Source organism: Erythrolamprus reginae, chromosome 6 (genome assembly GCF_031021105.1).
Source record: "Erythrolamprus reginae isolate rEryReg1 chromosome 6, rEryReg1.hap1, whole genome shotgun sequence".
In the NCBI taxonomy this organism is placed as follows: Eukaryota; Metazoa; Chordata; class Lepidosauria; order Squamata; family Dipsadidae; genus Erythrolamprus; species Erythrolamprus reginae.
In genome coordinates, this window is record NC_091955.1 from 51,352,577 (window position 1) to 51,368,776 (window position 16,200).

The 16,200-nt window shown below is 34.1% G+C and overlaps 1 protein-coding gene across 1 annotated transcript in view; it reads right to left on the reverse strand.

Annotated features, from left to right (window-relative positions):
- Nucleotides 1-230: 230 nt before the first annotated feature.
- Nucleotides 231-16,200, reverse strand: part of PAWR (pro-apoptotic WT1 regulator) — a 40,808-nt gene continuing 24,838 nt past the window's right edge. Inside the window, exons 4-7 of the mRNA XM_070755762.1 lie at nucleotides 13,481-13,515; nucleotides 4,707-4,848; nucleotides 4,519-4,623; nucleotides 231-1,820 (exon numbers count right to left, since the gene is read on the reverse strand). Coding sequence (XP_070611863.1) covers nucleotides 1,734-1,820; nucleotides 4,519-4,623; nucleotides 4,707-4,848; nucleotides 13,481-13,515 — 369 coding nt within the window. The 3' untranslated portion in view covers nucleotides 231-1,733. The remainder of the gene's footprint in view (nucleotides 1,821-4,518; nucleotides 4,624-4,706; nucleotides 4,849-13,480; nucleotides 13,516-16,200) is intronic.

The following is a 16,200-nucleotide window of genomic DNA, read 5'->3' on the forward strand; positions in this document are numbered from 1 at the left end:
CTCTGCATCAGGGGAGTTGATTATTTTTTCCACTTTTCCTTCCCTGCTTTTTTTCCTATTTCCTATTTTCCTGACAAAGCAGTGGAAGTATTTTGAAAGCTTAAATGCTATATTTAAGATTCCCTACTAAAAATTATGCTCTAAAATGTAATTTTGGATTTTTCTAGCTCATATGAAATATATAGTTGTTGTGCAACAGTGATACATACAACTGACAATAGACTACAATGGAACATGCAACATACTTTATTTTAACAAGCACTGGTGTTATTCTAGATGTTTTCTATAATACTTTTAGAGGGGTAAACAATCATAAATTTCTTTTGTAAACTGTATCAATTAAAACTTTTATCACAATTCAAAAATCACTATGATTCATATAAGACCTTGGTGGATCATAGTGTTACAAAATGAATCCATTATTCTTATTTTGATGCTAACATGATACATGGATCTTGAATGAAGTTCATTCGTATAGGCATGGTTTAGGTCAGTGTTTTTCAACGAGTGTGCCGCGGCACACTAGTGTGCCTTGAGACATGGTCAGGTGTGCCGTGGGGAAATTAAACATGTGTTCCCAAACTACCATTCCTGCCAGGATATCCCTTTTGTGTTCATTGAAACAGGCCCAGGTTTCACACTAAATGAGTATAAATACATTTAGAAACTATATTATTAACTATATGTATAATATGTACTGTGTTAGAGTGTCATTTTGTGTCATTTTGGTTGGTGGTGTGCCCCAGGCTTTTGTAAATGTAAAAAATGTGCCGCGGCTCAAAAAAGGTTGAAAATCACTGGTTTAGATAAACAGTTTTGGTCTATGGATGTTTGGCCAAGAACAGTAATATTTCCCAACCAATGTAAAAGGTTATATGATTTGTTAAACCATTGTTAAGCAATGATTCCCATTGTATTTAGATCAGAAAACTGCAACTTAATATACAAAATTAGACAGACTTTTCTCAATCCAATAAACCGTGATTGCAATGTTTAAAGTATTTCACAGTATTTTTTTAATGGCATCCTTTGAATTCTTTCTGTGGAAACAGAAGCTCTGTGTGGTAGTATGCAGCATGCACATTTTTCTAAAAACTACTTATTAATTGTGATAATTATTGGTGATTTATTTATGATTTATAAAACATTTTTATCAAACAGCATCTGTACAGGAAAATACTATCTATTACTGTCAGTACTTCAGATAAAGTATAAAATAAAATCACATCATACAAGATTTTTGCAGAGTAATACTCTGTAAAACTTTTTATATCAGTAATGCACTTGCATTTTACACCTGTTCAAATAAAGAAAAAATATCTCCCAAAGTAGTTATTTTGACCCTGTGTAAACAAATTTTATTCCTATTTCTTCTATTCATAGAGTAGGAAAAAGCCCCTACAAGTTATCTCCATACAGACTTACTGTGACCTTTGTAATCAGGAATTCTTTAAAAAGTATAGCTGGGTCATATACATAGAAAAACCTAATGCATCTCAATGAGCATCATTTGAATCACTTTGGGAAATTCAAGGGAATGAGTTAAAAGTAACAGCATTATGTAAAACATTCATCATTTCTCCCTGCTCCTTAAAAATAAATACAAAGACAGTTGTTTTAACATATTGCCACAAAGGAAATATCCTAATCTTGACCCTTAAACATTCAAATCAGTAGTTTCTTATTTCTTTCCTCACTGAGGCTTCCATCTTCTATTTGGCAGCTTCTGTCTTCTACTTTGTCAGCTGTCCAACAACTTTTAACAGTGTCTTATTTTCCTGTTTTAATTGCTCGTTTTCATCTTCTATATCATCTATATCCTTTGAGAGGGAATAAAACAAGATACACTGTTATTAATTAATAAAAGTTATTTTTAAACATATAGTTAATAATTCACTCTATAATACATGATATACATTTTAATCCATAAAAGCAATATATTGTGAACTACAGACTGAGATGGCTAAGAAACTAGTTGGAAGATACTTACCATAGTAAACTTATAATTTATATTGTGTAACAAAACATTTTACTCTGATATGAATCCTTTATATACTTTATTTAACTTTATTGTGGCTGTTAACCAGCACAGGAAAATTGGTATCCAAAATATCCAAAACTAAATTGACAATGATGGTTTTGTGACATATGATTCTGCCTTCTCCCAGCTAGGGATCAAAGGCAGCTCAAGATATCTTTTGTCACCATGGCAACTGTGAAGCTGATCCAGGGTAGAGATGGTCTGACTCACTGGAAGGGTTTACACATAAGATCTGTTTTCTTGTCCTCTTGAGGTAGTGGTGACATGATCTAAAGTTGGGGATATTATCACCAATCTATTCTCACATACATATCACATTGTACTAGCCTTGCTTTATTTTATGCATGTGCATTGTTAGCAATTGTGAATAAGATGGCAACTATTTCACTTCCTAATTTATTGCCCCTTTGTTTTTAAATTGTTATCTCTGGTATTTGCTCTTTGCACCAGAAATTTTAGGCATCAGGATAAGATGATGCCTAAAATCTTATCAAAATTGGTTGTGGGAACTCATCTGAGAAATCTATGTTCAACAGCATTGTTTTTTATTGAGCAACATCGAACCTGTCAGCAGGATATTGTTTTATTATTTAAGCAATATAGATATTTCTCATTTGAAAAATGAAGTAGCATTGTCAGGATACAATTTTGAAGTCCACCTCTGTTTTTATTTAATGTCTGAAAAAAAGATGCACCATATCTAGGATTTTCAAATATCAATAAAGCTACAATTTAATTTTACTTTTTCAAGTGGGTGTCACAAATCTATATCAAAACAATTGTTTTAAAGCAGAGAGAGAAACATTAAAAAATTACTCAAGATTTTATATAAATATATTCTGGAGTGTTTATCTAGCACAACTAACGTTCCAAATGACTAAAGTATGAGTTACTTGGACTAGGTCCAACCACAACCACTGGCTGAAATTTAAATAGTCAAACAATTTTTAAAAAATACCTAAATTAATTGCCTTGTGAGCAGGATTTGTTTCCCAATGAACTGAAATCCCTTTCCTAAATTACAAACTGCATTTAAGAAGCAATGCAATGTAACACAATAAAGTTCAAATAAGAAAACAGTGGGCACCTAGAACAGTACTCTATTATAATTAAAGAGCTCTTGCTGCATTTCTCAAGAGTTGTTCTTAGAATCCATCTAGAATTGTCCATTTTTATTTAACATTTTAACATGTTTCAAATGTCTAACATTAAATCAGTAATAGTTTATCCATTTACATACATATATTCATACTCCTAACATTACTCTTTCTGATCATAGGAAACCTTATCCAAAAACCAAAAATTAAAGGACAAAAAGGAAAAAAAGACATATAAAAAAGGAACTGCATCCACAGCTACTTTAAACCAAGAACACTGATTCAATATGTTTCACCATAGTTTTCTATTGTTGCAAACATTCACATTTCCTCCACCACTGTGAACAATTTCATATATTGCTTTGATGAACTTGCTGTACTTTTATCTTTATCATTCTACACTGCTCTCAATTATCTTCTGTTCACTCTGATGCTTTCAATTATTACTCTCCTACCATTCCTACTTTCACCTGTACCAGTAACAGGTTGCAAATCCTGTTGTTACTGTTTCTCTCGTGCACAATGCATTGGCACATGCGCAGAAACATCTGGGTTGGGTAGGCGGAGCCTCTAGCCACTACTGCTACCGGTTCATAGATCCGGGCCATACAAGTAGTAACCCATCACTGACCTGTACCCACAAAAGTCTATTCCAAACCATAATGAACCTTGCACAATCATCCCTTATGTATATTCATCAACGTAACTATATAGGATCTCAAAACTATTACATACTTTCCTATTTCTTATCTTCACATTAAACAACACATATATATTTTGTATTTTCCTTTTAATCCCTAATTCATACTTTTCATCATTTATCCTCATTGCAAACCAAGTTGCTATCTTTCATATGCTATGGTCAATGCCACATGAGTTCATAAATATTGATATCTGACACACATCATGCCTTTGGTTAATGGAAGCCTTCCCATAATGCTTTTTAGAAAAATAGAAAAGGAATAGATCAGGGCACCAGTCTTAATTGTCCTTCTGCCACATGCAGGCTGTCTTGTTAAGATTGTGCCTTTGTTGTATTTTAACCTGTGGTACAAACACAGTCCAAGCTCAGTTTTACTGAAAGCATGCTCAAACTACTTTAAGTTAGGCAAGATCTCTAAATTTGGCAATGGAGTGTTGGCTTGCAAAACTAGAGTTAATTAAACACTGAAGAGAGGAAACTGTACTTCTCTCTTGGATTCTTTGAAAGAAAGGGTGAATAAAAGAGTGAACAAATAAATTAGCAACAATGTGCCGGATTATGCAAACTCAACAGGGATAACAGTAAATCAAAAAAAATTGGGGGGGGGGGGAGGGCAAGGGAATGCATGGCTCATACAAAAATTCTAGGAAACACAGTTAGGTTGAAAAAGCACTTACCCTGTTTAATAAATCAATTTCCTCCTTTAATTTCCCAATTAACTCTTCTTTGTCTTGGGCTATCCTCATAAGCCTCAGGTTTTCTTGTCTCTCCTTTGCTAGATCCTTTAAAAAAAACATATTACTTCATTTAAAAACAGTCAAAACAACAGACATTAGATTGCAGCTTTTAGATTTATAATGTTTACCTTTTCAAGATCCTCAATCTTCTTTTCCAAAGAATTAGTTGATACAAAGTTTCCAGAAGAGTTTGCATCCCTGTTGAATCTGCTATAGCCTGTCCTGTCTGTACGTGAACATCTATTAGAAACTTCATCATCTGGTGTTGTGCTGTGAAAAAGTACAACTTACAATTTAACATATTTGATGCATAATAGAAATCAAAATTATGTCCATGTTTCCCATTTCAGTTGTGGCAATATCAATACTAAAATACTGATGGCAAATAAATAGCAGCTGGTGTTAAGTTATTTGCAACAAACCTTTGGAATAACAGTGCTAAATTATACCCATAAAGCAATTCCACATTGTATCTTTTTACAGAGAAGCAGGCTATAAAATATATCAGTCTTCCAAATTTTTAACAATTTATATAGAAAATTGCTTACATCCCTGTTGTTATATTTAGAATAGATACGTTACATTTGATGCATGGTACACCTGATTCTTTTATTTTTGTTTGCATTAATTTAAACCAGGTTATAGAGTACAAGTAGGCTGCTAAGCAGCAGTCTGAATATTGACTTCAAATTCAATACACAACTCCTTGGAATAGTCTGAATTTTAAAAACACACTAAGTTTTAGGGTCTTTATGATGTGGTTACCAACTCTACATTTCTCTCCACCCCCCAAAAAACCACAGGGAGTGTGTACTGTGAGGGACAGAATAAATAACTACAGAAGGAAATAAAAATAAGGATTAGCATGTCAGTAAGTAATCATTTTTCTGATGAAAAATCATACTTTTTACATTCTGAAACAGAGATAAAACATATTAAAATCTCCCTGTGTTAAATTAGAATCCTAAAAACTTGATAAATGCATACACACAGCGCTGTTAATAACATGTTCACAAATCAAACAGGCAAAAAAATTATTTTGGTCAATGACTAATAAAAATACATTCAGTAAAACCAACAAAGCAAAGTTAGCCCCTAATATCAATGACAACCATTTGTGAGCGAAGTTTAAATATAGCATAACAAAACTTTATTCTTTAGAGAAACAGATTTATCCTGGTTATTTAACAAATACTGCAAAAAAAAAACTATTGGAGTACCAAGGAAATGAAGATGAAATAGGAGTAATCTGCTGAATTCCCTGTAGAACTGGCAGTTCAAAAAATCATGGGCTATGGTTTCTTTAACATCAGTGTCAGAGGATAGTGTTGAGATTCATAAGAGGTTATCCTATATTTCCTTTCCAAAACGGGAAAGCATCACACTAAATTATATATTAAAATATCTTAAATTTTGAAACTGTTGTTTAATATAAATATGAAGCTGGTATGGAATTAAAATATAATTATTTTCAAGTACTGTATATTGAGAGAGTAAGCAACAATTACTGTTTGGACTTCAATGTATGAAATTCTTTGCCTTAATATTGATCTACCTTGATCTAGCTCTAAAAATCAAAACAGCCTCATGAGAAAAGCCACAGTGGCTCAGCTTTTTTTTTTTTTGATAGCTACTTCCCAAGACAGTTTAAAGTTGTTTGTCAATACTGTATAGTCAGTTCTAGAAATATTTATCCAGTGATTGGATTCAGGTTTATTGGCTCCTGTTTCCCATGTTCCCAGCTCTAAAAGGGATAGAGTTCTCATAGTTGGGCTGCAAAAATTCTGATTTTTACAGCTCAAATATGATAGCAATAATTACACAGTACAAATGATAGCATACTTAAGCTAGCTACTGCATTTACATGCAGTTTGCTTCTGTTGCCATATGTTGCTGTCCTCATCATATGTGCCAGAGATTGTGACCACCAGGTAGGGAGGGGGGGATCTGGTTGTTGTTTTTTTACACTATGCTAATGCTACCAAGTAGTGCAATTTTTACACTAGCAACATTATCTCTTTCGTTAGAACTATCACAAAACATGGATAGTTTTGGTTACAAATTCTACCTGAATGTGGAGTTTTTGTTTTGGGGGTGGGTTTTTTTTCTTTTTGAGATTTTTACCCAAGAGTTCCCAGATAGCTGAACATTGTTTCCAGGATTCTTCCAAGGATTATGATGAAGGATTGTCATAACTTATTCCACAGTCTATTTTATAATGAAAAAAAATCAACTAAACCCTATGTCTGAAGTAGTACAGTGAATTGTTTTGTAGATGTAGCAAGCCATGAGTTCCAGTATAAACAAGATTCTTTCAAAATAGCTTTATGCAATTTGGAACTCTTTAAGATAGACAGCTTTTACTTCCCTCAGCCAATAATACCACCTTGGCTAGAAATAAAGGAATCTGAAGTCAATATATGTATAAAGATGAATGTCTGGGGAAGGCTGTTTTTAAAGCATGATGACAGAACTGTAAGGAATTTTGCAGCTTAATACTATTACCATATTTGGCATTCCTTGTTCTGGACTTTATTATCTACAAACAGGAAGTGTCTGTTGCAACACTAAACAAAATGTTTGTAATTCAACTTTTGAAAGTTACCGAATGCATACTTTGTAAAAGACATATTCAGTTGTTCTATGCATTTCACATGACTAAAGTTTTCCTGTAAAAAGTGTCTTTTGCAGTTCACCTCACAAGCAATCACATTTTTGCAATAGACTCACTTCTATTGATTTGCATTTTGCATAAAAGTTAAAGGGGCAATAAGCACCTGAATCACCTTAGCAAAATTAATGTTTTGTAAGTGGGTATTCACCGTGATTTAAGTACAGGATTCTTATATTTTATGTGGGTTCATAATTAGCAAATTATAAAAATAACATCTATTTGAGTAAGTTTTTTATCTGTTCAGGAAAATGAAAGCATATTCAAAATACATAAGAATATGCAAGACTTCCCTATTTATAGGGTTATTTAAAAAAATCAAATATACATGAGCCTTTGAAAAGCAGAATTGGTAACTGTGGCAGCATGAAGTAAACTAACTCTTCTGTTATTCCTCTCTAGGCAAGGAGAGGACATGGGATCACCCACCAATGTTTTTGTGACAAGACTGCAAGACAGTAGTCTCTGAAAGATTTAGAGCTCTGGGATATGAGGGAATAACCACCTTGCTGAAATCATAAACAACTCCGAGTCTCCGGAGACGGGGGCACACAAATCTAATAAATTAAATTAAATTCCTCTGAAAGAATGCTAGGTTTACGTAATTCCATTTCTAAGTACTTTTTAGAAATTGCTTATTAGTTGCTTTTCAACTGTTAGAAATTTGTATACTGTATTGAGAGACCTGACAGCACTAAATAAGCATCCCTTCAATCCTTAGCAAAAAAAACAAAAACCTTTTAACTAAAAGTTATTTATTTATTTGAATAAATTACAAAAGGATTATTAAAACTTTGCTTTTAGAAGTTTATAAATGGACTAAGCTTCCAGATAAATTTCAAATGAGATTTTGGAATGGATTATAAAGAACCCTTCCCATGGGAAAATGCTTTTGTTTTGAATTTTAAAAAATTACTACAGGGTAAGATTGTAAAAATTGAGCACTAGAGGGAACTAGAGATCACAAGTAAAGGAGAAGAACACTCAAAATGAACTTACAATTATAGAATGAAGCAAAGTATTTTATCATTTAGGACATTTTTTGAACAAATAAATAAAAAGGGTATAGACACAACAAGAGACAATGACCTGGGTCATTTACCCTATATTACATTTAGAAAAAAGGCTTCATAAAACTTTGAAAGAATTTGTGAAAAGGGACAAAAGAAAAAAAATGAAAAGAAATTATATTATATTATATTATATTATAATTTCATATTTGTTATATTATATTATAATTCAGGGAGGGGCGGCATACAAGTCTAATATATTATTATTATTAGTAGTAGTATTATTATTAGTAGTAGTATTAGTATTATTAGTATTAGTATTATTATTATTATCAATACAACACAGCAAACAAGATCACTATGCTGGATTTCGTATTTCATCAACAGTTGGGCGCTTCCCAAGCACCTAAGACTGCGTGATGTAGCACGAATTATTATTATTATTATTATTATTATTATTATTATTATTATTATTATTATTGAAAGGAACAATATATTAAGATTGTTAGAAATAAAACAAATGTAAAGTTGGTTTACTTGATCAAAGTTAAAATTAACTTTGGACTTTTCCTGACATCAGAATTAAAATGATAATTCTTTGTTTATAGATTTGTTTGTTTATAGATATTTGTTTATAGATAAGAGATATAAGAACTGTATATTAAGAGAAAATGATAAATTACTAAAATCCCTTCTTTATAATATTTTACATTCTTTTCTTTTTTCTTCCTTTTTTGTATACCTTCTATTCTTTTTATTTATTTTAGTTTTTTTTCTACCTGTAATAGTTTTCACTGTTGTAATTAGATTATTTAATAAAATTACAGTACTACATAAAAAGGATACCATAGGTAATTGTATATCAAAAGCCACTACTAATATTGAGAAGGTCACACTTTCCCCATCCAGGTCATGATGCAGGTCATTCAATACAGTCACCAGTGCAATTTCATAAAATCAGGCCTTAACCCTGACAGAAAATAGCTCAGATAATCCACTTTTACAGTGCTGTGCAGTTGATCCATGCAAAATTTACAACTGAGGTTCATTAAAATTTCTATTGATAGGCAATGAGATAATCCACTTCACAGTATGACATAGGATGGTCATCTTTCTAGAGCTAAAAGGTGAATGTTGAATTTTTTGAGAATACTTAATGAAAGTGGAATAAAACAAAAGGAAGACTCATCATCTGTCATGCTAATGTAATAAAACCATATACAGTATTTGTAACTTATGCTTCTTGAAGATATTATAAACTCCTCTTAAGAAGGTAATAGTATCATTGTATAATAAGTTTTCTTATTTTTCTAAATTTTTCTTTTGCCCTTCTAAATCTGTTTCTTAGATTGGTTATATTCAGTGACATAGTTTCTTGGCCATTAGGTTTCTAAAAATAGTAGACAAGGAAGATAAACGGGTCAGGCTGTATTGCCATCACTTATCTTTATGTTTGAAACAAAAAAAAAGTAACATATTGTGCTAATTTGCTCTCTTGGATATCTTTTTGAGATTGTAATCAAGAATCTACTTTCATAGAAGCAACACTGTTTTACTCACAATTATTAATTACTTTATAACAAAAAGTTATGGGAATGTTTAGATCCTTAAAATTACTAAATATAATTACTGAATAATTGAAAAAAATAGTGTGTATCAGTAACAGCAAACCTTTTTGTTCCTATGTTGATGGGATTATAATTTTGATAGAGGGACTCTTGGGTGTTAAGATAGAAATGAGTATCACTAACTAGGGAACAATAGATTAAGATTGGTACAATTTAGTAGCACTTAAAAGCAGCAGCAAACATATTAGAAAGATGATCCAATGTGTCCCAAAGTGGATACAACAGGAAAACACCTATATAGGAATAGAGCGGCATAGAAATCAAATCAAATCAAATCAAATCAATAAATAAATAGGAAATGTTGTATAATATGTTGGTTCTTAGGTATTTGCATCTAATTTCCTACATAACATGAATTGTTTTCTTGAAAAGGGCATTTAGTCTCTCATTTTTTTCAATTAATTTTTTAATGTTAAAATTTGTTTCCAACTTCTTCCCTCCAGTCCTAAAAGCTATAGCTCAGTCAACTATAGCTTTCATTAAGTCTATTTTGGTTCTCACTATGAGGTATACAAAACTAGTTAAGAAACAGTCATAACTTGCAATTCTAGGTTTTACAAAGTTCATATATAAAAGCTCTTCCTAAAAAAGGTCTCAACAGCCATAGTTGAACCACTAAGCATAATCTTTTAAAAAAATCATTCAGCACCACCTCACTACCAAAGCTATGGTTGCAAGCAATGGTCATCCCTATCTTCAAAAAAGGAGATCCCAATCTAGTTGAAAACTACAGACCAATCTCTCTATGCTGTGTCACATGTAAAGTCATGAAATCAATCATTAACCAATCAATTACCCTCCATCTAGAAACTAACAACGTACTCTCCAACAAACAATTTGGTTTCAGAAAAAAATTATCTTGTAACCTGCAACTCCTTCACTGCAAAAACATATGGACTAGACATCTCAATCAGGGCAAATCAATAGATGCAATTTACGTTGACTTCTGTAAAGCCTTTGACTCAGTGGTTACAACAAACTATTTCTAAAACTCAAATCTTAGGATCCCTCCATAACTGGATAGTTGCATTCCTATCAATCAGACAACGTCAAAATAGAGAGCGCCATATCTAATCCTGTTCTGGTTAACAGCGGCTTACCCCAAAGCAGAGTTCTTGAACCAATATTCTTCATACCCTATATAAATGACCTCTACGTTGACATTACAAGCATCTGAGTTCTCTTTGGTGACGATGTAAAACTTTTCAACATCTCGATAACACTGCTACTCTCCAAAAAGGCCTTGACTTTGTATCTGAATGGCCAGACATCTGGCAACTCCAAATCGCAACCAAGAAATGCTCTGTCCTACACATTGACAAAAAGAATCAGAACACTAAATACAAGCTAAACAAACAAGACTTTGCAGACAACCCTCACTCCGTAAAAGACCTTGGAATAGTCATATCAAATGACCTAAATGCCAAAGCCCACTGCAACAACATCAGGAAAAGGCTTAAAGAGTTGTTAACCTAATCCTACATAGCTTCTGCTCCAGTAATCTCACACTATTACGTAGGGCAGCGTTTCCCAACCGGTGTGCCGCGAAGCTTCTAGGGAAGCTCCAGCTGGGCGGGGCGCTGCCGGTGCTGACCTGGAGCTCCCGCTCGCAGCTGTCCCCCGGCTCCTGCTCAATGCCGCGGTTTTCGGCGCTCTCCTGCTGGGCCCCAAAAAAGGAAGGCAGGAAGAAGGAGAGCTTCATTCTTCGTGCCTTTTTCCCGCCTTCCTTCTTTGGGGCCCAGCAGGAGAGCGCCAGAAACCATGGCTTCAGGCAGGAGCCGGGGGACAGCTGCGAGTGGGAGCCCCAGGTCGGAGGCACCGGCAGCGCCCCGCCCAGCTGGAGCTTCCCTGGCGTCGGCGGCAAGTGTCCTTTGGGGCCCGGCAGGAGGGCACTGGCGGTGGGAGCAGGGGGGTGGTGGTGGCTGCAGCAGCCTCAGGCAGTCGCGGGGAGATGGCGGCGGCGAGAGGGAGCTCCAGGCGGCGGCAAGAGGGAGCTCTCTCTCTCTCTCTCTCTCAGCTGACTGCAAGCGGGAGCCCTGATGGTGGTGGTTGGACGTGCTGCTGGACGCCGTACATGCTGGTGCTGCGGGCCTGGCATATACGGCGTCCAGCAGCACGTCCAGCTGCTGCCGTCAGGGCTCCCACTTGCAGTCAGCTGAGAGAGAGAGAGAGAGAGAGAAAGAGAGACATATAAGAGAGGCAGAGAGAGAGAGAGAAAGAGAGACATAGCAAGAGAGGCAGAGAAAGAGAGACGGAGCGAGAAAGAGAGACAGCAAGAGAGGCAGAGAAAGACAGATAGAGAAAGAGAGAAAGAGAGACAGCAAGAGAGGCAGAGAGAGAGAAAAAGAAAGAGAGACATAGCAAGAGAGAAAGAGAGACTTAGCAAGAGAGGCAGAGAGAGAGAGAAAGAGAAAGAAAGAGACATAGCAAGAGAGAGAGAGAGAGAGAAAGAGAGAAAGAGAGAGAAAGAAAGAGAGATAGCAAGAGAGGCAAAGAGAAAGAAAGAGACATATAGCAAGAGACAGTGAAAGAGAGAGAGAGCAAGAAAGAGAGAAAAAAGCAAGAAAGAGATAGCAAGAGAGACAGAGAGAGAGAGAGCAAGGGAGAGAGAAAGACATAGAGGAAGGGAAGGAGGGAGAGAGAAAGAGAGCAAAAAAGAGAGGAAGAAAGAAAGAGGGATGGAGAGAGAGAAAGAAGGGAAGGAAGGAAAAGAGAGAAAGAGGGAGAAATAGAGCGAAAGGGAGGGAGAGGGTTTTTTTGTCCAAACTTTTCTTTAGCCCCTCCCCCCGCTCAATGTTCCCCAGGATTTTGAAAATATGAATAATGTGCCGCGGCTCAAAAAAGGTTGGGAAACACTGACCTAGAGCATACAAAACTTTTGCCATACCAATCCTCGAATACAGCTCATCTGTCTGGAACCCACACTGCATTTCAGACATAAACACTCTAGAAAATGTCTAGAGATACTTTACTAGAAGAGTCCTCCACTCCTCCATTCGCAACAGTATACCCTACACAGCTAGACTTACAATTCTAGTTTTAGAAAGCTTAGAACTACGTCAACTTAAACATGACTTAAGCATAGCCCATAAAATCAACTGCTACAACCTCCTTCCTGTCCATGACTACTTCAGTTTCAACCATAACAACACACAAGCACACAAACTTAAAGTACAAACTTAAAGTAAACCGTTCCAAACTCGACTACAGGAAATACGACTTTAGTAACCGAGTAACTGATGCATGGAACTCACTACCTGACTCTGTAGTATCATCATCTAACCCCCAAAACTTTACCCTTGGACTATCCACTCTTGACCTCTCCCAATTCCTAAGAGGTCAGTAAGGGGCATGCATAAGTGCACCAGCGTGACTTCTGTTCCCTGTCCTAATGTTTCTCTCTTACCAGTATCATGTACATAAACATTGTTACATCTTTGTATACCACCAATACGTACTTGACAAAACAAACAAATAAAAATAAAATAAATAAATATTATTAAACAAAGAGCTTTAGTACCAAATTTGAATGTTTGCTTTCAATAATTACAATTCTACTTCACTGATTAAAAATCTACTGAACAATTCCTTACCTTTTGTATCTGTTTCCAATTGTCCTAGAAGTATCCTGTTAAAATATATTTTAAAAACACAATTAAGTATCTAATATTTATAATTGCTGATTTATAACCCAAAACAATTAGAGATGTGTGCCTGACATGAGTCTAAATACCATTTTTTGGTCAATATAAATATCTAGCAAAAACTGTTTACAGTGGGAAGGTTTTTACAGTAGGATTCCGTACCTGGAGCCCAATGGAAATTCTAAATTCTACAATTCTGCTGAGAATTATATCTATAATTATTTATCCATAGTCAGAGGACATTATGTGCTAGAAATATAGTGAACAATGAGTATAAATCATCATTAACTTTGAAATAGTGGTGTTAATAAGAAATGGCATTGTATAAATAAAGAAGGGAATAAATATAAATTATTATTTATATCCCAGCTTTGCCTAAAATTGCACTTAAAGCAACTTATGAAAACACTCCAAATGAAAAATATAGATACCAAAAATTAAAAGAACAAGGTAGATGGCTTTTCAAACTACAGTGGTACCTCTACTAAACTTAATTCTTTCCGTGACCAGGTTCTTAAGTAGAAATGTTCTTAAGTAGAAGCAATTTTTCCCATAGGAATCAATGTAAAAGCAAATAATGTGTTGCATTACATGCATAGTTGAATGTGCACAACAGCATGTGCAATTGATTGTCAATCAGTGTTGCTTCCTAAGTGGACAGTTTGATTTCACATAAGTTTGATTTACTTGAAGTTATATTGTGTTGTTTAAGTATTCCCTTTATTTTTTTGAGCAGTGGATTTAAAACATTTGAAAATTAACAAGCAACCACAAAGATTTTGGGAAACAAATGTCAAGCAGGCTAACAATTCTGCTTACTAATGGGAATTCACCAAATATCTCAGCATTCCCACACAATTAAATAGTCACTTGAGATTTTCAATCTGGCTTTTATTTTGCTGGTATAATATTTTTAGTGAAAGTTTTATTTTTAGCAACATGGAATAGCTTCTGAGTACACATAGACATACTCTACTATATGAAACAATGTGATAAATAATGACCAATGTTTTATTTTGCTGTGCACTTAATATTTGATGTAAGGTAAAATGTGGAGTAATTAAAATTATCTGTTATTTTAGAGATAGGAACTTAATTCTAGATGTCAAAAAAATATAGCAAAATTAGAAATCTGAATATTACTGAAAGTATGCCCTGTGAAATATTTAGCTCTTGCAGTGAATAAAATGACAAGTTTTTTATTTGAATTGTAAAACCTCAATTTTAATAATGAAATATTAAATAAAGTTTGTAGTTTCTTGTATTAAGAAAATAGCAGATTGCACTTAAATAGAACTAAGCTCCTTTGAACCAAAGGGACTTTGAAGGTGCAATGCATTGCAATTAATGCTTACTAGTTCTACTAAACAAAGCTCTTACTAGTCTAAACAATTATGAAGATAATTCTTTCATGCAAGCTTCCTGGGTTAGATTTTTAGCCCCCAACGATGGCTAAAAATTTTCTAAATATAATAGTTTATTTAATAAATATGACAATTACATAGTATTGTACATAATAAATGTATTATTTTCAGGAAAACCCAGTAAGGTCTATTTTAGACATTTCCCTGTAGTATCTGGTAATGCAAAGCCTATGAAATGATGGGGGAATTCCAATGATGCAAAACATTACAAAAAAGAACTTCTATAGCTAACTAACCAAACCCATCAGAGTTTACACATTCCAAAACTCTTTGAAAGAAATAGTTAAAATTAAAGATAACAACAAAATATTTGTAAAAATATTAACTAGAAGGCATTGAAATTAGTTTGGCTGACTAATTTCAACAGAACCAGACATTGTCATTGGATATGTACTTGGTCAAAATATTTACAGATAGTCCTCGACTTACAACAGTTTGTTTAGTGCCCATTAAAATGTACAATGGCACTGAAAAAGGAGACTATGATTGTTTTTCAAACTTATGACCATTGCAGCATCCCTATGTTCACATGATCAAAATTCAAATGCAGCTGACTCGTATTTGTGACAGTTGCCATATCCTGGGGTCATGTCATCACCTTTTTCAACCTTCAGACAAGAAGCCAGATTCACTTAATAACGAGGTACTAACTTAACAACTGCAGTGATTCATTTAACATAAAATGGGGGCAAACTCACTTAACAGTTCTCTCATTTAGCCTGAGAAATTTGTGCTCAATTGAGGTCCTATCTTGAGGATTACAATATTAACAGATAGAAATTCTGAGATTACAAACTGAAGTGCAAAATTGTGTATTCTAGCAATAGGGAGGGCTCTAGTAAGTTGGCTGTTCTGGGTTATAACGGATAACATATAACAGAGTCCATTTTGGAGTTAGCGGTTTATAAATCTAACAAAACAAACAAACAAACAAACAAACAAACAAACAAACAGATAACAGTTAACTCTAATTTGTATTCGCATGAATTCTATTAATGTTGGTTCGAATTTAATTAACACGATCATAATATTTACAGACTGCACTAATAAATGTAATAGTTAAATTCTGGTCTAAGACCACAATAACATTTGATTTTAAAAAATTCTATCATTAAGTAGTTACAAGTCTACAAATCTGTGCATTTGTAGACTTATATTTGAGCCTTGGCATCTTGTTCATTTTATTGGAAATTTCTCCAAGGTCTTATTGTTTATCCAGATTGACCTAATCCTTAAAGAATTTGC